Source organism: Pipistrellus kuhlii, unplaced genomic scaffold (genome assembly GCF_014108245.1).
Source record: "Pipistrellus kuhlii isolate mPipKuh1 unplaced genomic scaffold, mPipKuh1.p scaffold_m20_p_3, whole genome shotgun sequence".
Taxonomy (NCBI): domain Eukaryota; kingdom Metazoa; phylum Chordata; class Mammalia; order Chiroptera; family Vespertilionidae; genus Pipistrellus; species Pipistrellus kuhlii.
Window position 1 is genome coordinate 303,052 of NW_023425529.1, and position 25,662 is coordinate 328,713.

General features: G+C 40.4%; 1 protein-coding gene across 5 annotated transcripts in view; it reads right to left on the reverse strand.

The window, feature by feature from the left end:
• EP300 (E1A binding protein p300) overlaps positions 1-25,662 on the reverse strand; it is a 68,467-nt gene that overhangs the window by 11,466 nt on the left and 31,339 nt on the right. For 2 of the 5 annotated variants that reach the window (XM_045587451.1, XM_036454638.2), the window contains 18 exons: positions 24,568-24,685; positions 23,747-23,921; positions 18,997-19,074; positions 18,461-18,570; positions 16,743-16,880; positions 15,402-15,845; positions 13,774-13,953; positions 13,390-13,534; positions 11,404-11,522; positions 9,726-9,965; positions 9,219-9,307; positions 7,585-7,695; positions 5,451-5,507; positions 4,848-4,925; positions 2,653-2,720; positions 1,478-1,628; positions 1,231-1,377; positions 512-625 (listed from right to left, as the gene is read on the reverse strand). In XM_045587451.1, coding sequence (XP_045443407.1) covers positions 512-625; positions 1,231-1,377; positions 1,478-1,628; positions 2,653-2,720; positions 4,848-4,925; positions 5,451-5,507; positions 7,585-7,695; positions 9,219-9,307; positions 9,726-9,965; positions 11,404-11,522; positions 13,390-13,534; positions 13,774-13,953; positions 15,402-15,845; positions 16,743-16,880; positions 18,461-18,570; positions 18,997-19,074; positions 23,747-23,921; positions 24,568-24,685 — 2,562 coding nt within the window. The remainder of the gene's footprint in view (positions 1-511; positions 626-1,230; positions 1,378-1,477; positions 1,629-2,652; positions 2,721-4,847; positions 4,926-5,450; positions 5,508-7,584; positions 7,696-9,218; positions 9,308-9,725; positions 9,966-11,403; positions 11,523-13,389; positions 13,535-13,773; positions 13,954-15,401; positions 15,846-16,742; positions 16,881-18,460; positions 18,571-18,996; positions 19,075-23,746; positions 23,922-24,567; positions 24,686-25,662) is intronic. The other 3 variants (XM_036454639.2, XM_045587450.1, XM_036454640.2) reach the window with 3 other exon arrangements.

Here is a 25,662-nt window from a genome sequence, read left to right on the forward strand (position 1 = left end):
GTTGCGGGCAGGGGGTGTGCAAGAGGCAGCTGGTCGGTGTTTCTCTCTCATCGACGTTTCTAGCTCTCCATCTCTCTCCCTCCCTCTCTGTAAAAAATCAATAAAAATATATTAAAAAGAAAAAGAAAAAGCGGAACAGCCTGCAAGGTGAGGTGTAAGGAACCAGTCTGACACATTTCTCTATCCAGATCTCCAGACCTGTGCTTTGGTTTTGATTCTCAGGTGTAAAAGGATCAATGCAAATGTTCAAGGTTCTGGTCCTAAACGAGTAACAATCACCTCTGAAATAAAACTGTACCAAACCGCTTAACAAACAAAACTAATCTGGGATGGCTGTAACACCAAAGCTCTCCAGCGAGAGTCAAGTTCCAATTCTATTAGATGAAACCAAAGCTGAGAGAAAAGGGTAAAAAGTTATATATTTTTGTTTCAATTTATATCTTATCACAACATCCCAGTGGGAATTAACTTAAACCATTTTTTAACAATGCCATGTTATTCGGATGCTTACCCGAGTTTCTTGACATACTCTAGATACCCGATGAGGATTTCGTAGTAGACCGCCGTCCTCAAGCACTTGGGGCGGAAGAAGTGGACGCTGTCGAGGTAGGAAATGTACACTCTCCTGGGACGCGCGGGGGGAGAAACCAAGGCGGTCAGCACCGGATTCCTTACCTGTGCTAAAAGCACCCGCGCTCTCCACGTTCTTCAAAGCTCACCTTGTCAACATGGTATGACTGCCAGGTATGTACATGACTAGATTGTGAACCCTTTAGGGGAGCTTAATGAGCCTAAGGCTCTATTATAATCTCAGCTCCCAGTAGTGCCTGAAACATAGTTTATCAACCATATTTATGGATCTAAATGTATTCTGGCAGCATTCTTCTTCTGGCCTTTATACTATTTTGGAAACAAATCCTAAGCCATATTTCTACCTGATCTGTATGACATTCGTTCACATACCTCTCAGCAAGGTACTTATCTAGATTTAAGCCCATTTTCTGAAAAGGAGTGTTTCTTCCCATCCCAGGCTGCTATTCACAACACTCTCCTTATTAATATGACCACAGAAAGCAGTATTGAGCAGTACTCTGTGTTTTTGGTTTCATTCCAATACTACACTTGAGAATTTGCATTTCCAAACCAAGTCCATCAAACAGCTTCTTTTGCCCATTTGGCCTTTCATCTTACAAGCTCCGCCCACACCAGAAGCAGCTCGGTAACCCTTACCTCTGGTTGGGCGGAGGGCAGTCGGAGCCATACTCCTGAACGTGCATGCCAAAGAAGCACAAGTCCACACCATCAATCTCTTCAAAGGCAAAGAGGGCTTTGGTGCGATAGGGAAAGGACTCCGCCATCTCTCCACTATCCACAAACCTACACAATTCAGATGGGAGGGAAAACACGTCATTCAGATTAGAATCATCGATAGTAACGGGGTGAGCAAGTGTGGATGGATCCAAAGAGAAGAGGATACCTTGCTTTCATGCCCGGTTTGACTTCCACAGTTTTGTCAGAAGCATGAACGACACGAACAGTGACTTCTCCCGACTCAGGGTGACTTTGTCTCCTCAGAAAATCATTCACACGATTCTCTAGAAAGGTGCCGAGCCTAGTGGATGGCAACCCTAGAGATGCAGAAGGGTAGAGTTCAGTAGTAACCAAGATGCAAAATGTTTACTGTTAAAAGCAAGCAATGCAGTCAGAGTCCCCCATGAAGATTTCATGAATTCGCATTCATCCTTGCACGGGGCCGTGCTGATCTTGTTTGAATCGTTCCAGTGTATATACAGTCAAAGCAAGCATGGCGTCAATACTTCTTAAATGTTATTTCCCACAACTTTTTATTTTGAAAACTATAATTTCAGAAGTTAAGAAATAGACCAAATATCCATATGCACTTTGCCTCCATTTGCAAAACTAATTAAAAAAAAAGTATTTTAGAGTAAGAAAAAGATATCAATGTGAGAGAGACATTGACCAGTTGCCTCCTGCATACACCCCCACCTGGGACCGAACCTGAAAGCAAGGCATATGCCCTGACCAGGAACTGAATCAGGACGGGATGATGCCCAATCAACTGAGCCACATGGCCAGTGCTGCAAAAATAACTTTTAAAAACGATGGATATTATGAGAAACCTTGCAGGAATAAAAGTGACCTGTAGGTCAGCAAAGAATTGCAAAGGCACTTACGAAACTAAACCAAATACTGTTAGACAAATTAATACTAATATAAAAATTTACCCCCCCCCCCCCAACCCTCAATTGAAAAGGTCACAGGTCTCAAAGCAGCCCCCGCTGATGGTAGGGACAAAAGTTAAGAGAACCGTTTATGGAATGGCAATTCTGGCCAAATATTTCCACACCTGGCCCCCATTAAAAAATGGTCCAAATATGGAGAAATGCAGAAACAAGAAAACAAACTGTCCATTTTACAAAGCCTAACCCCGGAAATGTTCTTCTTAGGTCTAACGAATTTCACATCAAAACGGACCTACAGTTCAATCCTAAGTGCATACACTATAGAAACATTATTCCTAGTTTGGTTAAATATTTTAAATAAGATTGAAACGAAGCCATTCATTTTAGACAGCTTATTAACTGCTTCAGTGAAGTGCTGCCACGCTGTACCTGTAAAAATGAAACTTACTCTTAGCAGAAAACTTATTTTCTTTCCTAGTTCGTGCAGTTTTCTTCAAACAGCCATCACAGACAAACCTTAAATGTAAATAAAACTTTGGTTACAAAACTCAGAGAAACGAAGTAATGGATATTACATAATCTAGCGTATGTACTGGTAGGTGTCAAGTTAAAATTCAAAAGATGACTTGGGAGAAATAGAAACATTTCTACACATTAACAAAAAATTAATACAAACGTATGTGAAGAGCTTGTAGATATCATTCACGTACAAAAAAGGAAAAACTATATTGAAAAATAAAAGACATGAAGAAATGTGAAGGGCATATAAACTGCCTTACATTTGAAAATGATGAAGGATTATAGGTTAAGATAGAAATTTTGGTTTTTGGCAAAATTTGGCTATCAGTCTGTTTGCTTGTGATCGATATTTAAGTGGGTACATTCAGAAGTACCAATAGATTTAAAATATACATTTTTAAAAATCCCCACCTGAGGAGATTAAAAAATCAATTATTTAGAGAGGGAAAGGAGAAGGAGAGAGAAAGAGTGAAAGAGGAAAAAAAAAAGAGAAGCTGCCTCCCATACAGGGATCGAACCCGCAGCCTGGGTAAGTTCCCTGAATGGGAAATCTAACCCGAGGCCTGATGCATGGATGACATTCCAACTGACTGAGCCGCCAGCCAGGGCCAAATGGACATCCTTCATGTTCCTGCAGTTCCTGAGGACGTGTATCTTAGCTGAATTTCTTACAAAGATCCGAGTGGCCAGAAGCTGCAGGAATCACTGCCCATCTGTTAATTATTCTCACCCCTCTGTATTAAGGAGAACACTAAAAATTTATATCTATAGACAGCTGCATAAATATCAACTACTATGAGTTTCCTGAGTTATTTTCTGGAAACCTGTTAGCCCACTCTTTTCTGTGACCTTCAAACCAGCATCAATAGTCCAAGAAAAGAACAGAGGACAGTATAGACAGAGATCCCACCCTAAGTCACTTGATACACAGACTGTCCTCCTCGTCCCCTTCCCTTGGACAGAGCGGGGACGAACCCATTATTGGGGAGTAGGAAGTGGCCCCTAGCAGCAGCAGGCTAAGTGTCCCAAAACCTCCACATCAAAGTCAGTGAGGACGGGCAGCTTGGATAAGTGTGTGCAGAATACACAGAAACAGAACATTGGCCCGAGAACAGCTGTTAACTGAAGTCTGTATCCAGTCACTTTATGCAATTCTGCCTTTCACTGAACAACAGCTATTGCCTTATTACTACAGCCATTAACCTTACTGCCCAATCTCCCAAAAAATGTTTACGTCTAATCCTAACCAGGGCCATCATTTGATGAACTATTCTGTGTAATGTTTCTCAGAGGGAAAAAGGTGTCCCCTTAGTACCCTCATATCTGTATCTTCTGATTTTTCTAACGCAGTATAAGCAAACATTCAAAATTTGGTAAATTTAATTGCATCTAACACCCCCTTGCTAGTTTCCAGGTGGTAGAGATTTATTGTTACCTCTATTCAAAATCTTTAATAAGCATTTACTTTGAATGTAACCAAAGATCACAAAATAATCCTATATAATGAAAGGCTAATATGCAAATCAACCAAACGGTGGAATGACTGTTCGCTATGATGTGCACTGACCACCAGGGGGCAGACACTCAACACAGAAGCTGCCCCTCCTGGTAGTAAGTGCGCCCCCTCAGGGGGAGTGCTGCTCAGCCAGAAGCCTGAACCGGACTCGTGGCTGGTGAGCACAGCGGTGGTGGGAGAGCCTTTCCCACCGCCATGGCAGCGCTAAGGATGTCCGCTGCAGGCTTAGCCGGCTCCACACGGGAGTAGACCTAAGCTGTCAGTAGGACATGCCCTTAAGGGCTCCTGAATTCCAAGAGGGCCCAGGCTGGGCTGAGGGACACCCCCTCCCCCAAGTACATGAATTTCGTGCACTGTGCCTCTAGTTTAAAATAAAAACCAGAAGAATAATTGTATATGGGTTAGAAAACTACATGCAAACAAGAGAATGACTTTTTTTGATTTTAGGTTATTTAATGTTTTAAATCTGGGTTTAAATTAGCTTTTCCCAATCCAAATAACAATTTTAGAGACAGTAACTTTAAAGATATGATATAATCATTGCAAAGACAAAAAACTCATTAAAACTCATGATGAAGAAAGAGTCTAGATAAATACTGGTGTCTCACCCAGATGGCCAGATGATCTCATGATGAAGGACACAGATCTGATGCATCTTTCTTCCACATTCTGTACATTCAACAAACCTGGAAGTAAAATCCCAAAGTATCTAAAGACTCAAAATAATAGTTTTTACAAGATCTTTACTGTTACAGGTAGAACAAATTTCAAAGAAATTAAATGTGACATATTAAAGTGTGACTGGAACAGCAGTAAAATGTGAATGATTCCTACTTCCAAATGAGTCTGACACCACCTCAGCCACTCTAGGGATGCCTACTCCAGTGGTGCATGTCAGCGCTCTGAGAGGCCTCGCCACCAAGGAGGCCTGTGAGCTTGTTTGAAAATGCAGAGGACAACAGGGATGGATCACACTGCCCTGGACAGAGGCAGCTAGGAGCCCTTTGGGCCTATGCAACACCAATATTAGGTCACTTTAGAGGAATCTAAACAAATACTAACTGTAATGTAAACACCTACATTTCTACCACCTACATTAGTTGTATGTATGTAGATTCAACCCAATATAGAATCATCTCACTGGCCATGCAAACCAAGAAAATGAAGAAGGAAAATCAAAGTGTACTGACTATTCAAGGAAATCTACTTACAGTTCAGGATCCAGTGTGTCATTTTTTCTCTTGGAAAACTGTTCTTTATTTATTGTACTAAAGAGAGAAGAGGGACACAATGAGAAAAAGCGATGTAGAAAGGTGAGCATCCTGACCACTGTTCTCTCCCAAGGAATAAATCTCATAAGTGGTTTATTTAAATCTTTTGAGGATATACTGAGCATAAATTAAGCAGGTACATTCTTGGCTCACATAAAAAGCATGTTTACATAAAGGAATACCTATGTTTTTGGAAAGGACTTTAGCGTAAATCTATTTCTCTTTGTAGGAGAAACCAGGAAGAACTTAGAAACATGAGGTAATTCTCCTTTTCCTTTTAAAATCTTGCCTGATATTCTTAATTTTATGTATTTTTTTGTCTTTTAATTGTTTAATGTTCCTAGACTGAACTATAAAAGATGGTGTTAATAGAGGCAACTATTTAAAAATAATACTCATTTTTCAGGGAAGTCTAGTCAAATAACTTTTTACATTAGAGAAAATTTCAATATCAAAAAAAGTTTTAAAGGTTAAAATTCCTTATAGTAATTATTTAAAAAATTTCACATGGCGTCCTAACCATCCAGAACTGGCACACCACACTCTCTGACAGCCTCACAAATACAGAAGCTGGCCCTCTATCATTCTCCATCCACAGTAAACTTAAGGGGCCCAACTCTGACTACTGTGATTCTTCTTCACAAAAACGAGGCACGTCCAACAAAACTCTGGGGAGGGAGGGGATGTGTGGGAGTGAAGGAGGGGGGCAAAAAAAAAAATCAATAAAATATATTAAAAACAAACAAACAAACAAACAAACAAACAAAACGAGGCACATCCACAAGTCCAGCCACACCTCTCTACACGGCCTGAGACCTCGCTAGTGATGCAGACTCCGGGCCCACAATATCAGAATGTGGTTTCTACTCTTCAAAGCACAGACGCACTGTGCGGACACGTGTGAGACACTCCACAGTGCCAATAGCAAGGCTGCTTCCTACCCTGCAGCAGGGCCGCCTCGCTAGAGGCCTGCCTCCCCCGGGCCAGCCCAATGCCAGAAAGCCTCCAGAAGGCTCAGGGACTAGCACCTACTCCCCAGACCAAAGCCTGACGCACTCAATTGTACTGCAGTGGTGATTAAAGTTAAAGTGCAACTTCAAAAAACCTAATTTGGAAAAATTAATGGTTTTCAATGAAGCCCTATTTTACTAGTAACATAACAATTCCATATTTTTTTTAAGGTACTTGGAACTGCTTTTGTTTATTATGGGTTAAACCAGAAAAGAAGCTGAAAAATATTATAAGTACACCAAACAGCTCTTTCTTCCTAAAACGGTCCAAATTTGAAATACAATGTCTGTCTAAGTCTCAGAGATTAGAAGTACTCTGAGCCCTGACCAAAGTCAGGGTGCCTGTGGGAGGCAAGCAATCGATAGGTCTTTTTCACATTGATGTTTCCCTTTTCCTCCCTCTCTCCCTCCCTTCCTCTCTCTACAAATCAATGGAAAAAATATACTGAGGTGAGGATTAACAAAAAAACAAAACAAGAACAATGAGGCATTCTGGACATGTCTGAAATTTTTCCCTTGGCATTCACCAAAAAAAGAAGAACTTGTAAGATCTTAAAAAGCCCAACAAAGTCTCTAAGTCACTAACAAAGGTTGTTTAATACTATTCACAATTATAGTGACTTCTGTATTATTAACTTAGATGAGAAGGCTGTAAGATTTTGTTCAATTCCCCTCAAATTCAAAACTGTTAATAGCGAAGCTCCCTGGCACTACACACGTTCAGCATTGAGGAAAGAAGCTGAGTGTTTCCTTATAGAAGAAATATATGTGCAGTGACCCCCAGTACTGACGAGCCCCTCATCCAGCACTCCCAGAACCTACAGAAACTTTCTGTATCTGCGCTGACCAACATGGCAGCCACTAACCTCAGAGGTCTATGAAGCATTTAAAAAGCAGCGAGTGCAAGTGAGAAACAACTTTACGTTTTACTTTCTTTTAATTAGTTTGTGTTTCAGTAGCCACCTGTGGCTAATGGCTACCACACTGGACAGCATAATCCAAGACTGAGCATAATCATCTGACAACACACAAGATGGCACTTTTGAAAATAAGCAGGTACTTACGTTTGAGGCTGGGAAGGGTCATCCCCCAAAGAAACGCTCTCCCCTTGGATTTCATTGAAACACTTCTCACAGAAATGATACCTGTCGGCAAGAAGGCCATACTGGGGTGAACTGTTCCGTTCACACAACACAGCCCAAGCCAAGCAACGAAGCCACCAACACAGCAGGCCAAGGAGGGGGACAGGAGCAGAGAGCAGGTCATCAGCGGCGACAAGGACATTCAATGATGCAGATTTATGGGCCCCACAGAATGGGTTTGTTTTTGGTTTGTTTTTTTTGTATTTTTTTTTTTTGCAATCAAAGCCAAATGCAGACAACGACAAGCATGAGGGAGGGAAAAAAAACACAAAACAAACGAAGAAATGAGGGATTGCAGGATAACAAAACAATGCAAGACAAGACAACACAAAGCAGAAAGCCAAGGCAAAGCACAGATTAGCATTAAATATCTCAAATGGGATCACAAGTAGCAAATAAAAAAGTTTCCCTTACACAGACCTAAACCCTTCATTTTAGTAATTAATACTCATTGGAATAAATTAATCAAAAGGAAGGAGAATAAATATACTGGGGAGAGAATAATTGCCATCCTGTTACCTAAACATCATTCACACACTTCTCCCACTTCTAAAAAAAAAAAAAAAAAAAAAAAAAAAAAATCCATTATGGATCCAGTGCCAGGGAACAACTTATCCAAAAACAATTGTGGGTTGGAAAAATTTTCTTTTTGATCCCAAGGAAGCCACATTAAAAAACACACAACGCTTTTCAATGAAAAGTCTGCACAAGCAGTTAAATACGGATTGTAACCATCAATTGACATAGTTAAAAAGATAAAAGGAAGGCAGTGGTGTGTGTAGATCCTTGGTAAAAAGTTTACAAACACTGCAGACTGATGTTAAAAATACAAAAATGAATGTTAAGTTGTAGCATGAGAAGGAAAGTTTCATGCTGGTTGTCACTTGCTTTTTTGAACATAAGGTGCTTAAAACAACTTGAGACCCACTTTTTCCAGGCCAGGTTTTAGTCAGTAAAACACTATGGATACTAATGACTACAAGCACTAAGAGAGTGCACCTAACTTTTTGTAAATAAAACAAAAAGTTTAAGTGACTCTTTCCAAGCTAGAACTGCATCTGTAACACACAAGTTCAGAAAAAACACCACTGTGGGCTTGGTTTTATTACAGAAGAGCGTTGTAAATGCTAGTCTTGCTCTTGACTGTCTCAGAGCCCACAGTAAACACTCTAATTCTGAAATTCTGAAAACAGGAGACGAATCATGGTTAAGATAACAGTGAGTGAATTTCTGTAATTACTGCCAAAAAGGAAACATTATAGAGAAAGGGTGAATAGTGGTATTAAAATATTTCTTTTAATCAATTTCTTTTCAATGTGCACGATCTGGCACTGGACACTAGAATTTTTACAAACCAGGGACCAATTGACACAAGGCTACTTTCTGCTATAAAACTGTGTATTTCTACAAAGGCAAACTGCAGAACCAGAGCTCGTGCTATACAGTTGCTTTCAAGCAAATTACACATGAACCATGACCTTATGTGAGTTGGTCCATGTGCATGCACTCTCTAGACATGCACACACGGACCATGGGCCACACATGGTCAAGCTTACCTGTTCTGGTAACTGTAATATGTGGCATCACGAGGGATTGTGCACAACTGTTTGCCATAGCAACAGAGTGTCTGTGGAGAGAATTCCAACTGCAAAAGAAACCATTCATTAAATAGTACACAGGCCTGAAGGACAAGCTAGAATATTTACACGGGCAAATAGAAACCAAGTCAGTGAAGTCTTAATTCTCATTTGTGTTAATCACAATGTGCTTTCTGTTTCCAAGACAGTTCACAGAACTAAAACCATTCTAGTTTACTAACGTGTTATTTCTCCACTGATAGACTTAGTGGTCATATCCTCTCATGACTTACCAAAGAACTCGACAGGATAAGAGGAGCTTACTGTGAATTGGTATGCACAGGCAAACCAGGACATGGCAGGTAGTATGCACCCACAGGAGGTTATGATCAAATCCCTACTCCAGATGAATTTATAATCTAATGATTCAGGATTATTAATTAGTCAAGTTTTCAACACAATTTTTATCTGTGCAAAAATTCTTACCTTTCTACCACAACAATAGCCAAGGCTTTGCATGACTGGGTCAATTTCCTGTTCAAAGACCTCAGACAGCTTGGAGCAGTACTTGTACACCCGCGATGTTTTCCGATTATATAACCAGGCATTGTTGAACATCAGCCAAATGTCATCCACATACTGCCAGGGCTCCTGATACTGTCCAGTGTCTAACTTCCTCTTGATGGTGGAAAGATCCATGGGGCTCTTCACAATATCAAAATAATCCTAGGACAAGGAACACCAAGCAACATTACCCAAAGCCTCAGTGTACATTTAAGATAGATGGCTTATCTTCCTATTATCGTTCATTTCCAGGTAATGTTGAGTCTTTGACCTGTCTATATTTCAGAAGAGTTACTGACCCAACACACTTTAAGTCATTCGTCTACAGAGATGTGAAACAGGTCAAAAGAAAGAGTGGAGAACAGAGCTACCCCAGACTTTCCCTACGCCAGGCTTGTAGTCTGCAGGAGCAGCTGCAGGCGCTTTACCACTCAGTGTATGTGCAATCAGCTTAAAGACCCCGAACACTGCAGTACTAGAAGGAAACTAAGCCCACATCATCAGTGCTCCATCTCAGGCTACAGAAAAATATAGGGGATGGGGATGGGGATGGAGGATGGAGGAAAAAGTTCCTAATGAATTCCCACCCCTTGAAGCACTCCATTGTCTTATTCAATACTACTTAAAAACCTCAGCTGGAACCTGCTAGCAGACTGGTGTAAAGGCAACTTTAAAAGCAGAGGAAGCTGCCTGGCTGATGTGGCTTAGACGCTGAGCATCCACCATGAACCAGGAGTCACGGTTCAATTCCCAGTAGGGGACGTGCAGGAGGCAATCTCATCATTGATGTTTCTATTCTCTCCCTCTCTCTGAAATCAAATAAAAAACAAAAAATCCCACAAAAATCCTCTGGAGAACTTAAGACAGCAGCTGATTCAAATAGGCCTTTAAGGTCTTCCAGTTATTAAAAAAAAAAAAAAAAAAAAAAAAAAAAAGCTGATGAAGCTAATTTGGATTTATCTTTTCCATAAAACAACAACAAAAACAAAAACCTGCTACTCCAGTGATAAAAATAACCTATAAGACTCAGGAAGCCCGCTAAGTATATATCCAAGTGAAATAAAAACATCAACTGCACAAAATGTGTTTGCGAATATTCCCAGCAGCACCAGTGTCAACAGTAAAAAATGTGTAAATAATCCAAATATCTAACAAAAAATAAAGTGGTGAAGAAAATATGGTATGGCCACATGAAGGAATACTGCTGGGCCATAAAAAAATTGAAATACTGACTTGTGCTACAAAAGGAGGAAGCCTGAAAACATCACGCTAAGTGAAATAAGCCTGTTACAAAGGGACCACAGACTGTAACTCCATTTAGTGAAATGCCCACAATGGACAACTCAAGAAAGCAGACTTATGGTTGGCTGGGGGTACTGGTTGTAGGATTTGGGAGGCAGATGGGGAATGGATATGGCGTTTCTTTTCTTTGGTGGGCTGATAAAAATGACCCAAAACCGTGGTGATGGTTACATAATTCTGTGAGTGCAAAAAACCATTGAATTGTATACATGAATGACTTTACATGAATGACTCACACCATATGTGAATTATATCTGAATAAAGCTATTAACAAGTTAAAAAAATCAGAAGTACTTACAGGGATTCCTAGAAGCTGAGGGTCCACAGGTTGACGAAAGGGGAGGGATTCTGGATCCTGTCGGTAAAGTGCCTCCAATGTTGGCATCAGTGCCTGGCGTAATTCTTCTGGTTTGAAAACTTAAGAGTACATTTAAAATTAGTTATCAATTGACATAAAAAGAGAAAAAGTTCAAGTCAAAGCTATGAATATACCTCAAGAATCACAATACAAAAACGCCAATGTTGTCGCCATGGAAATATCACTAAGGGTGGGGAGCACCTTCAGAACACCATGTCTTGTAATCCTTAAACACCTTTTATGGCTCAGCTAATTTTTCAGTCAGAAATTTAGTTAAGATTTTTTTGTTACTCCCTCACCCAAAGACCCATTTATTGATTTTTAGAGAAAGAAAGGGAGAGAGAGACAGAAGCATCAATGTGAGAAACAGGTTGGTTGCCTCTAGTATGTGTCCCATCCAGGAATTGAACCTGGGACCTAGGTACGGGCCCACCTGAGATTGGAACCCGTGACCTTTCAGTGTATGGGATGATGCTCCAACTGAGCCAGGGTAGTTAAGATGGTTGACCAAGTAGAAAAAGAATCCCAAGCCTGCCAAAAATTTATGAAGAGACTTGTCAAAATAATAGAGGAAGAGGAGGCTATCAAGTAAGAATAGAAATAACTCAGTCACAACATCAGGATTTAACTAGAAACGGGATCTGGCATTGTCTTATCGCTGAAGGTATCAGAAGCTCTCAAAGAGTCCCGTATGTTTCAGAGCTCAGGAGGAAGACATAGTTACAATTTTAATGGCAAATGTTAGGTTTAAGTCTAAGAAAACAGACTGAATTGTTATTGCCAGAACACTGGACTCAATTTACCAAATGACATTCAAGTGTTTTTTGCAAAAGCCAGAAACTGAGTTGCGCTTGTGTCCTGAAGGGAATCAGTTTAAGCTGTCATTCAGGAAGCTAAGCCATAAAAGGTCCAATTTTGAGCTTTAAAATTACACTTAGAGCACAGGCCTATTTCTACCATTTACAAATAAATTTTATCTTTAAGAGGGTATATATGTTAGCACTTCAGGTATTTTTCACCTCATTATGGAGGCTGCCATAAAAATAAAATCAGACAAACAGATGGCTTCAATAAACAGATTTTGAGCAAACTTCTGTGATTAGTTGTTTTAAAGAGAATCTGGATTGTAACACTGGGTTTGTGGCAGCCCACATTAAAACAACTCCGCAATGTATACAACCTGATTTGTAAGTGAAAATGATTTTTAGCCCCAACGTTTTAAAACGCATTAAAGAACACTTTTATAAACATCCTCTCCGGGAGTCAGGAGGCTCTGCCCGAGGTAAGCCCTGCCTGTGCCACTGAGGCGGTCCCCGGAGTTGCCCGAGGTGGCAGCCCTGCACTAGTGCATTCTGGGGAAATGTGAGTTGAACACTGTGTTAAGCAGCGCTGCTGGGTCAACCTGATTCATCAATATTCAGCAGGGTGGTTCAACGCAGAGACTCGTAGCTGGCCTGGGTTCCCTTAGCTGAGTAAGCTGGGGCAAGTCACTTGTTGAGCATCCGTTTTCCTGCCTGTATGGGGTCAGCAGCATCAGAGTTTTATAAACTTATCCAATGAGACAATGCAGGTGTGTGGCGTAATGCCTGGTGCACAGTAGGTTCACAATGTTGTTATTGCTGTTATTTTTTTGCATTTCAAGATTAATTTCTCTCCTCTGAAAAGTCCAATTTTGACAGGGTGTTAACTACCCAAAAATGAAGAAATGATGGGTATAATGACCCAGTATTTCCAGGAAGGAAATATACCTTTAAATAAATAAATAAATAAATAAATTCCTTTCCAACATTAATTAATGAAAAGACCAGGCCAAGGGCTCGAAGCTTAATGAAAGCACATTACAGTCCATCTCCCAGGCCCAAGAAGCCTGGCCCCACCCTCCTCCAGTTGCTCCTCCTGCTGCAGGAAGCAAGGCCTGAGACTTACTCTTCTTCTTCGACTGTCCTGGAGCTGGAGACGACTGAGTGACTGAAGTGCTCGGCTGGTCTTCCTCCTCTTTCGTCTCAGTTTTTATCTCAGTGCCTCTCTCTTCTGTTTCTGTAGGCTCCACTTTACAGTCTTCTGCTTTCGTCTAAAGGGCAAGGTAGGTGTTTTAGTATTCCAAAGACACGCAACCGGAAGCAGCCAAGATCACTGACTGACGCCACCTCCCCCGGCCCTCCCGCCCCCAGTACCAGTATCTGAAGACCCTTTTCTCAAGTGGAAATCAATGAAATGACATCTAATTATCAGAATACGTTCCTGCAATGTGTTTAATTGGGTTTCTAGACTGAGTTCCTTACCAAATCACAATAATTGCCCTACTCTCACCTCTGGTATATCCTCTGGCTGAGTATCTGCTGGTTCTGGCTGATCCACTTCCATTTTAGCCTCCATTTTCACTTCCTGTGAAGGCTGCTTCTCAGGAATGGCCTGAGAATTCACTTCTGTGCTACTAGTAGATGGTGGGTTTGACACCTGCCCCTCAATGCTTACAGCTGGCTGGGAAAGCTGGGCAGAGAGGGGGGGACAACACAAAAAATTTGCCAATTATACAACTAGAATTTAAGCTACACAATAGGATGGCACGGTTAACCCATTTCTAGGCTGGTATCATTACATCCTTTTATAGAGCTTTAACTTACTGCCTATTTCATCCCCTTGTAATAAATCATGCTTTATTTTATTTTAAATCCTCGCTGGAGGATATGCTTAGAGAGAGGGAGAAAGAAACATCAATGTGAGAGAGAAACACAGATTGGGTTCTTGCGCATATTCCCTAACAGGGGTCATAACCATAACCCAAGAATGTGTCCCGACCGAGAGTTACAGCAGCCACCCTTGGTACACAGGATGGCGAGCCCCTCTGCCAGCGCACACCATGCTTTGGAACAGGAGATTGAGGACTTAGAAATACTGGTTCATCGGGTGCACATAAAAGAGTCATCAACTGGCTTTTTGGTGATTCCTGTTCTGTGGTAGTGTGTGAGGTTTCAGAAATGACTGCCAGGAGGAGCTCACATTTACAGAGAAAAGAAAAGAAAAAAGGTTGCCTGCCTATCTTGTTTTTATCACTTCTCATTAGGACATTTCAAATGTGCAGAAAAGTAGAATAGAAAGAACCCTCATACTTCATGGCTGTTTGGAATAATCAAATTCTAAAGGATAAATGTCCATTCTCCTAAGTCTTCCAATAAGAAGCCTCAAAATGAGAGGTTAGCATCTTCAGGAACTACCCTGTGCAGAATAAAATCAAGTTTCCTTTTGCACTTTGCCCCCTTCTTGCCCATCAAAGGCCAGGTGAACCAGTCACTAGTGAACAATGTTTGATAAAGTAGATTTTAACTCAATATTGACAGAGAACGAAAACAGTATCAGTGATTAAGTAGAAGGCTCTAAGCCTTCACCCAGCTGTGTTAGTAAGGATGCAGCTGTTAGATGTGGATTTAGATGTCTACTGGACATAAAACGAGCCTCTCCTAAGGAGCCACAAGCTTTCCAAGCCCATACCTTCCTCAGCTTAGATCGTAATGTTCTAACTGCGGCTGGGACCACAAACACTCACAAATTCATGATTCTTTTTGGTTCATTTGCTCTCATATAATACAGCTCAGACTATTGAAAAAGATTCTTTAAAACTCATGTGGGAATACGAAATGTACTTGAGTCTCTCCCCTGGGTCCCCCTTAGGTGCCTTAAAGCCTCAGAAGACAACATGAAACAGCATGGTCAATGTCAGACCTAAACAAAGTCTCTGAGGCTAGGTACTACAATGGGAAAAATAAATTTTAAAAGGGTAGGGAAAGTAAGAAAGAAAAGAAAGGTGAATCCTCGAGGGGTCCCAGTCTAGCTGGGCAGACAACAGAGATGAAACAGTAGACACCAGAGCTAACACAGCACAGCAGCCCTTTAACACCTCAGTACAGTTGAACGATCCCGCCGAACCCAAGGCTGCTTACTGGAGTGGCAGGCTGTGGAGGCAGCAGCGGCGCCGTCGGGGTGGGAGCAGATGCTGACGCGCTCTGCTGGGAGAGAGGCTGCTGCGGCGGCGGGTCAGCTGCAGCAGCAGCAGCAGCAGGAAGTGAAGGCTGTACTTGGGGAGGAAGCTGCGCTGGCGGAGGTGTAGGGGTCTGCCTTGGAGGTGGGTGCAGAGCCTGGGACTGTGGTCCCGGTGGCATTGCTGGAGGTGTAGGGACAGGAGCTGGAATTGCTGCTGCTGGTGGCTGCTGAGCCCCTATGCTTGGGGGAGTGTGGTGAGGGGTGGGCGTACGACTAGGTACAGGAGAGGGTGAATTCTGATGCAGAGCTGGTTGAGGGAGAGGGGGACAGTGAATGTGGCTCCCTTGAGACCCTGGAGGCATTATAGGAGAGTTCACAGGGCAGGAAGAACTGGACATTTGTGCCTGTTAAAATGAGAAACAGAGTAAGATGGAAATTAAGAGAATTAAAGCAATATTTACATAGATAGGCTATATGCATTTAAGGACACAAACAAAAAATGGCCATGAATGCCTCCATTTAAAAATGTGATAAAAATTGCGTTTCCGTAGTGTAGTGGTTATCACGTTCGCCTCACAAAAATGTGATAAAAATTGTTATTGGGAGCATATATCTTTGGATAATATAGTACAATTAAGTAAACTTCAAAAAATTCAGCTGAATGGCCTCAGTCTCTGCCGGGCATGGAATAGGTGAGCACACGTACACAGTGGATTTGCCCTCCTATGCTCTCTTCAGCCCGAGTTCTGCCTTCTGCACAGCAGTTATAACGAAGATGGCATTTTAATGTGCTCACTACTTTAAAAAATGGTTACTACTACCAATTTAATTTATTTCCTGGTTTATAACAATTAACATAGCTATGCCACAGAGTAATTACTTCATTGTTCAGAATACCACATGTCTATACTGTTTATTTTCAATCCTCACCGAGGACATTTGTCCATCGATCTTTTTAGAGAATGGAAGAGCTAGGGAAAGACGAAATATTGATGTGAGAGAAACACATCACATCGACTGGTTGCCTCCTGAGTCTTGACCAGGGCCCAGACTGGGGAGGAACTGCAGCTGAGGTTCATGCCCTTGACCAGAATTGAACCCCATGCCCTTTGGTCCGCAAGCTAATGCTCTATCCACTGAGGTCAAACCTGCTAGGGCTGTACTGTTCTTAGTAAAAGCTTTAAAAAAATCATCTACTCTTATTCACTATTGTTGCCACCCTTCCCTGTATAAAACCTACACCAGAGGTTCAGGTTCAAGAATCACAAAACCAAGTAAGAAAATCCATTTGTGAGACATACTTGAGACACTGGTGCTTGACCGCCAGACGGAGCCAAAGGCATGTTCGTTACATTCATTCCCTGTGTTGAGAACGGTGTCTGGGGAAGGTACTGGCTCTGGCTGGAAGGCTGCTGCATTCGAGGCCCGTAGCCCATAGGCTGCACACAAAAACACAGCACCCAAGTGCTTCGTTACAGTTACTCTGCCAGAGCAGCTGGAATCACCAACTGGCCTGGCCCTGCTGTGGGGGGATGGGGTAGGCAGGAAAGGAAGAAAGTGTTGCAACAGCTGTATTCATGCCAAGATAATGGAGGAAAGTTTCACAGTTTACCTAAGCCTACTTTAGAGAAATTACAAGAGGTGACAAATTCTCTGCTACACAAATGCACCTAAAGCTGACAGAGTAAAGGTAATTGTTTCTTCACAAACTCTGCTTAAGGAAGAAGGATGAATCAAAATTTCAGGAGACCGTTACTCTGCTTACGTCAGTGATATTGTAACAGAGTAAATTGTAAGACTCTGTAATGGGAACAAAGAAATAATTACAAGTTGTACTAAACAAGGTGTAGCAAATATGGTCCCCAATGAACTATTACATCTCATTTAAAAAATTATCCCAAACAAATACAGGCCTTTAATGAAGAATTATGGAGTGCCAAAGGCCCCCAAACACCATAATCTAAGAAAGGTATGGACATATTAAAGTGAAGACTACTAAGCCTCCCCATTAAATATGGAAGACATTATGCTACACAAGGCTAAAAAGACTCAAGAATTAGAAGCACCAGCTAATGCAACGACAAGGTAAGGGTGGGGCCCGCCAAAGGTTGGCGATAGATTTAGAGTTTGCAACAGGAGCAATGAAATGCTAAGAGTCCTTCTCCAGTCTCTACGAACAGGCAACTGCCCCTCCACTGCAAAAGACAGTCCCCTTCCTGGGGAAGACAGACATTCTAGAAGAGAGGCGAGTATGTCAAAGTGTATAGGCTACAAACGCTGTGATTCCAGTGAAAGGTGACTGACTGGCCATTCTTATAAGCTTTTCAATGCTATGGCTATGAACAGTAGTTGGAAGCAAGTCTTATAGTATTTTATACACCCTGTTTCCCCCAAAATAAGACAGTGTCTTATATTAATTTTTTCTCCCAAAGTTGCGCTAGGTCTTATTTTTGGAGGATGTCTTATTTTCAGGGAAACACGGTAGATTACAATCAAGACAGTTTTTAACATATATATTGAATTCCAGGATATATATATACTTTAGAAACCTGGTTTTCCCATTTAAAGCTTTCAAGCCATTATAGAAGTTCTGACAGAGCATTCCCATTTACAGATGTCCATAATTTGACCTAACAAATCCCCTAGTGCACATTCAGAATACGGTTTTATTTCAAAAGAGAATATATAATGTATCATTTTTCACACAAATTTTCTTCAAAGTATATCCTTTTAGTATCTCAGTGATTATTTCTGTAGGATAAATTCTGAAAAAAACAATTTATAGATAAAGAGAAAGGTGAAAATTAATTTTAGAGTCCAATGCCTATTCTCATTTCTGAAATACATACTCATTTAATAATGCCTATTTTAGGGCCCTAGAATACAAAAGAATTACATAAGAATTACTTATAGTCAGCTGTTTAAGCTAGTGCCAGAATTTTTATATACAAAGAAAATAAAGGATTTAAAAATTGTCAGGTAAAGGTCAAAAGAGATGACCCGAACAGGCCAAACTTACTGGGTTGAGAGATCCAGGCTGAGCTAACTGTCCATGGTGCTGAAGAGGAGAGGTTTGTCGGGGCCCCATAGGGGGCTGGGGCATATTCATCTGGCCAAATTGATTCAGACCTGTAAGTGTAAAATACTAGATTTGAACACTTTTATGGGATCAAAGAATAAAAGACAGTTCTTATTTCTGATTCTACATGCTTTTATAAGGACAAATGAACCTGTTTTCAACTATGAATGAATCTGTATAATTCACAATAGCAATAGAAGGGCACTGTTATCGATTCCATCTTGGCCCGCTGTTTTTAAATGGATGCCTGATCACGTTAATGTCTTTTGCCTCTCAATATGCCAGCCAATCTGGTCTTCACCCCTCCTCTTCCTCTGTGGGCTCCAAACTTCAAAAGGATTTCAGATTTCTCAGGCAAGCAATTATGATACCTACTGCTGGCCTGGGGCCAGAATCAAGGTGCAAGTATAATCTCGTAGTACACCAGGGACTGTTAGAGGTCACAATTAAATACATGGTTTTCTCCCATAACTTACCAGGCTGAGGAGTTATCCGAGGCATCATCTGGTTTGGCACACTGCCACGGATCATAGATGGATCAGGTAAAGGGCCGTCTAGAGTGGATAGAGAAATGGTTAGAAAAGCATCTTTCAGCTAAGTTTCTTTCTCTTTAAAAGAAAAAACCCCACATAATATTTTTAGTCACATATTGAAGAATTCAGTCTGAATCACACAATAACAAAAATTATGACTCAAACAGGAACTGGAAGAAAATGTTAGTTCTGAAATATTTTTTTAAAATGCTTCCAAAAGGTTTTAGTACATTCCTTTATGAACTTCGGTGCTTTCAGCATGAACAGGAAAATATTAAAAGAAAAAATACTATTATAGCATTTAATATGCTATTTAACTAAGGCAGGTTCTTTGGTTTGTATGCAGAATAGCTCCAGAGACAAGGGCCACAGATTTTGTCCAGTAACAAAATTTGATTGTGTATCTCAATAATGTTTTTTTTAAGTGCTATGAATATTGGCTTTAAATAAAATACTTACTATATAGCACTACATATTATGCACCTCTTAAAATACAAAAAATAGATATAATTAAAATATCCTATATAATAAAAGGCTAATATGTAAACCAACTGGTCGCTATGACGCACAATGACCACCAGGGGGCAGACACTCAATGCAGGAGCTGCCCACAGGTGGTCAGTGTGTGGCTGGTGAGTGGGCAGTGGTGGAGCCTCTCCTGCCCTGTGGCAGTGCTAAGCATATCCGACCAATGGCTCAGTACATCCCCCGAGGGCTCCCAGACTGCAAGAGGGCACAGGGCGGGCTGGAGGACCCATGCCCAAGTGCATGAATCTCATGCATCAGGCCTCTAGTGAATATATAAGGTTCTAATATTTTCTTGGATTATGTGCATATCCTCTACTGCACATTCCCAACCCATTTCACACCATAATACACAGAGAAAAGAATATTTCTATAGCACTGGGAGAAAGGCAGAATGCTTGGGAGTGAACCAGCCCTATCTCATACACCCCCGACCCACTGCTGTGTGCTCAAACATTAGGAACACTTGTGGCACACTGTGCTCTAAAGACAAACCCACCACATCAGACAACTCTCAAATTTTACTGTCACTTTTGTTCATTTACTAAAATGATCCCACAACTATGTATCTTATTGCAATTCAAGTTACTAAATTCATAAGGACTTAATAGTCAAATTGAAAACTAAAGAATGCTGAACACTTAGTCATATGATTTAACTGCAACTATGACTGTATAAGACTTACAAAATTAATGTATAACCTGTGTTCACTATATAAAAATTTAGATAACATAGCAAAAAGAGATAAACCTCCATTAATAGTTTTAATCTTCCATATTATGTATTCACATACACTTTATACAAAAAAAAGTTTTCACTTAATATAAGAGGGACTTTTTCTCCTGTCAATAATATGCATGGGTACTCCAAGCTAAATGCTGGGACACTTTCAGGATATTTCTGATGTTTCCTCACGACTTCTGTGCAATTACCGTATTTTTCAGACCATAAGACGCACTTTTCCCCCCCCAGAAGTGGGGGGAAAAAGTCCCTGTGTCTTATGGTCCAAATATAGCCTACACATATACTTAAAAAAAAAAGTTTTTTTACTTGCCCGGCTCTGTGTGGTCTCTGTGTGCTTGCCCGGCTCTAAAATGGTTCTAAATGCTGCTGTTTACTTTACAGGGTTGATTACATGTGTTTATGACTGTGATGTTGGGTTTTAATGCACACAAAATATTTTAGGACACTATTTGTTTCAGAATCTTTTTTTCTTCATTTCCCTTCTCTAAAAAGATATGTTCTGACTTTACTTATTCTTTAATTTCCTTTTCCTACTTTTCTTTGTAAATGTTTCTTCAATTAATATCTTTACTACTGAAAGTATTTTCCTTGAGCCCTAACCAGTTTGGCCCAGTGGATGAAGCATCGGCCTTGCGCACCAAAGGGTTCGATTCCGGGAAGGGCAAGCACCTTGGGTGCAGGCTCCTCTGGCCCAGGCCGCGGTCAGGGCTCGTGCAGGAGGCGGCCAATGGACGTGTTTTCTCTCACATCGATGTTTCTCTGCCTTTCCCCTCTCTTCCACTTTCTCCAAAAATCAATGGAAAAATATCTTAGGGTGAAAATTAAAAAAAAATAATTTTTTCCTTGGCTTGTCCATTAGTTTTTGTTTAAAGTTTAAAACTTTTAATTATTCACTATTAATTTCTGTGCACTGGGTATAGTAGGAATCTTAATCTTCTACAAAATGTCAGATGTAGTATAAGCAAAAAGTCAACATATATTTCGGACTACTTGGTTCTACTAACACGTGATCCTGCATTGTACCATACTGTCCTTAACACAGCATTACAATTTAATATGTGATAGACTTTAAACTTGGCTCAAATTTCTAAAGAACTCAAGTAAATTCACCACACCCAAGTATCTCAGGTTTGTCCAATTGTCTCTGTAACTTAATTATGCCCCTAGTTCAAACCATTAGCAATAAAGCAGTCTCAACTCTAGACTTGACTTTGTTTCTGAACATCTGTTCTCGTAACTACTCAAAATATATCAGGTCTAGTAATAATTAATGTCGTTTTTAAACATTCGTTTAAAATCTTGCTTGGCGTTGACTTGTATTGACATAACCTTCAAACACGTGGTATCTACAGAACGTGTGAAGTGCAATTAACAAGTTTTGCTTGAAAAAGTTTGTGTTTGGTTTGGTTTTTGTTGCAAAACTAGGGCTAAGAAGATGGCGGATGAAGAGCATATTCGGCACTGCATGCTTTACGAGTTCCAATTAGGAAGAAAAGCAAGTGAGGCTGCAAAAAACATCTGTAGTGCTCTTGGTCAAGATGCAGTTAGCGCCAGAAAATGCCAGCGTTGGTTTGAGAAATTTCGCGAGGGAAATTTTTCGTTAGATGACAAGAGTGGTCGAGGTCGTGTGTCCAATTTTGATCAAGAAGCTCTTCAAGCTCTTTTGGTGCAAAATCCTCAAATTACCCAACAAGAGCTTGCGACAACTTTAAATTGTTCACAAAAAACAATTTCCAATCAATTGCGTGCACTTGGCAAAGTCCATAAGTTTGGAAAATGGGTTCCTCATGAGTTGACCGACAACAACCGTAATCAAAGAGTCACTATTTGCAGTTCGCTCCTCTCTCGTCAAAACCGTTTGCCGGAGATGAAGAATGGGTGCTGTATGTTAATTTGAAAAGGCGGCCTCAATGGTTGGACAAAAATGAGGCTCCACAGCCCACGCCAAAACCTGACTTGCATGCGAAAAAAGTGATGTTGTGTGTTTGGTGGAATTTTAAAGGAATTCTTCATTATGACTTTTACCATCTACCCAAACCATTACAAGTGCAGTGTATAGTGCCCAATTGGAAAGGTTAGCCCAAGCTTTAAGAGAAAAAGAACCCGCGCTGATTAATCGGAAGGGCGTAATTCTTCACCACGATAACGCACGACCGCATACTGCAAGAATCACTGCTGAAAAACTGCGCCAGTTGGAATGGGAAGTTCTCCCTCAACCTGCATATTCTCCTGATATTGCCCCTTCCGATTACCATTTGTTTCGTTCTTTGCAAAACTTTCTTCTTGGAAAAAAATTTAACAGTGAAGAATGCCTCAAAAATGCATTGACCGAATTTTTTGCATCAAAATCACAAGAATTTTACAACAGAGGGATTAAAATGCTTCCTGAGCGTTGGGCACAAGTAGTAGAAAACAACGGCAACTATATTGTTGATTAAATTTTGTTGTATTGTTTAAATAAATTCGATTTAAAAAAGTATTAGAAAACGACATTATTACTAGACCTAATACCTGCACTCTCATTTGCCAGTGGGCCTTGTGTACACTATTTCTTCAGCCAGAAATGTCTTCTCAATTCTTTTCATAACATAAGCCAATGAGAAAACGTATCTAGCACGTGGCAGTTACTGAATAAATGAAGTCGCTACAGGCCAGTGGCAACCAACTGTTCTCCACTTTCCCATGGTGAGGCCTGAGGAGGATGGATTTCTAAATCCATATATAAATTACCAAAGGCATAGAGAGCTGGTGCCTGCTGGCTCAGCTGGTGCTACCTACAGGTAGTCAGCTTGCCCTGACTCAAGAAATATAGCGTTTCCCCTATCATAGCCTTTCTTCACGTGATTTAAATAACCTACCTTCTTTCTCACCATTGTGTACCTAACTCCACTGCTTGGAACCTACCAACAAGTCCATGAATGAATAAGGAAGTAAATAATCCTGGCTGTCTGATTAAATCATCTGGCTGAGAAGGCTGCTATTATCAGAACACAAAGTGTCAAGATGAATTTTAAACGATCCTTCTAAAAAATAGTTCTTAGGCTTTAAACATATTGTGTCAACATAAATAACATGTGTGTGTTTATGATGTATAAAAACTGATGGGGCCTTTGAACCTGCTCAGGCTATATTTATTGGTTGCCTACTATGTGCAAGTTAGTGCAAACCCGTGAGCTAACATTTCCTAAGTGTCACTGTGAGAGAAAGGCTCTCAAATGATGCCAGATTATCAGGACATGTTAAGTACCATGCCCAGAAATCTTAAATGTGCTGCTCAGCTACTGTTTTTACCAGAGGATAAATTTTCTTTGCATAGGCAAAAAAGGAAAACTAGAATAGCTGCATAAGCTTATGCAAATTAATGACTTTGGTGAGAAATCATTACCAAATTTTCTCCAAATCAAATATAACAAAAAGCACTTACTAGAAGTCATTCCTGGTTGTGGCTGCCCCATGTTAGGCCCTGGGTTCATGGACACTGGCACCATGCCTGCAGCATTTGGTAGCATGCTTTGTTTCTGTAGTCTAGTCCTTCGTTTTTCTTCTAGTTCTTTCTGGATTTTATAGATCTTCTCAGCTAGCAGGTGGTAGTATTCCGCCTTTATAAATTTTGGAAATAAAATGGAGATGAGGAAAAAGAACTACCATTTAGTAACAGAAAAAATGAACTAAGAAGAAATTTTAGCCGCACTTAAGTAGGCAGAAACCAAAAGTGGGAAGAACCTAATCTACTTTCTTGGATCATTCCAAACAAGAGCTCATTTTGGAATGATCATGTGAAAAGCAGCTTCACTATGAATCTATAAAGTAAGAATGACTTCTCAAAGTTGGTTTACAAAATATGTACTGGCAATTTACAGCACATGCAAAGACTATGCTACGTATTTTAAGAAGTGCCAATTTAGAGACGAAAGTTCAACTGATTCAGAAACTGCAATACTACTTGACTAAGCAGCTGATTCACCATATTCTAGTGAAAATAGCACAGAGCTGGAAACAGCTCAACCACTTCTAAGTGACAGAAGGACAACCCAGATAAAGTGCCACATGAGTGGACTGTATTACTGAGAGGAAAAAAATGTAAAAGTCTTGATGATGTACACTTTAAGAAAATTACTTTGTTATCTTGACTATGCACAATGGGAATAAGAGGACAGCTAAAGGTATCTTCTGAAGTACACATTACAAAGAGGAATAAACACAGGGCCATTTCTGACTTTCTATAGAAAAAGAACAGGTGCTCACGCGGTTATTTGCAGATTCATACATGTCCCCTTCCACTTTCCGGGCATATGCAACTAGGTTTTCCATCCGTCTGTCTCTTAAAGCAGCAGGATCCGGAGTAGGAAATATGGCTTGAACACTAAGAACAGAGAATCCTAACACTGTTATATCACAAAAGCTTTTCAAACTCATCGTAGAAATATACTGCACTTTAAATTTCCCCCTCATTTTTGTACAATGTTCACATTAAATGAAATTTAAGTGAGGGGTGAACCTGGTGAGTGTGGCACAGTAGGTGAACGCTGACCTATGCACCAGAAGATCATGGTTCGATTCCCCGTCATTTGGGCTTGATCTCGTGTGGCGTATGTAGGAGGCACTAATCAATGATTCTCTCTCATCACTGATGTTTCTCTCTCTCTCCCTTCCTCTCTAAAATCAACATTAAAAAATAAAATAAAGGGAAAAGGTGGAATGTACTCTAATATAAAATATTGACCAAGATGAACTTGTCCTTTTGTGGTAAACAAAAGGTTTTCCTGATCAGAATAAAGAAATGACTAATAAAATGACTCATAAAAATACTCTCTGGCCCCTCTCTGTGACTGTAATTTGGAACAAACAATTATATTGTACAATTTGCATAAAGGAAGTGAGGAAACCTGACCTTTGGTACAATATCAATTAGCAACAGCCTTCAGATCCTTCTACTCTCCTAAATTTATTCCCTTTAGTAAAATAAAACCTAATCATCATTATGAAATATTAAAATATAAAAAACTTGAATCGGAGAAGGCAGAAATGCATCATAATTCTGCTAAAAGTCTTTTGCTCTCTGGCCATTTCCTACAAAATGCTTGGCACTAGTATTCCTAAAAACTGACCAATGTGATTTCAAGCCACTAATTTTATCATTTGGCTATCTCATGTTCAGTTTAATAGTTCTTGAAGATCCAGAAGAGGAAGAAATAAGTGGAAGTTAAGATGAATACTTGGGTTGGTAAAAAAAATAACATCAAGTCAGATGATCAACCCCAAATAATTCTCTCTGTTCATTAAGTAAAAATGTGGATGGAATGAACGAAATCCCTCTATTAAGTGGAGAAAAGACAACCT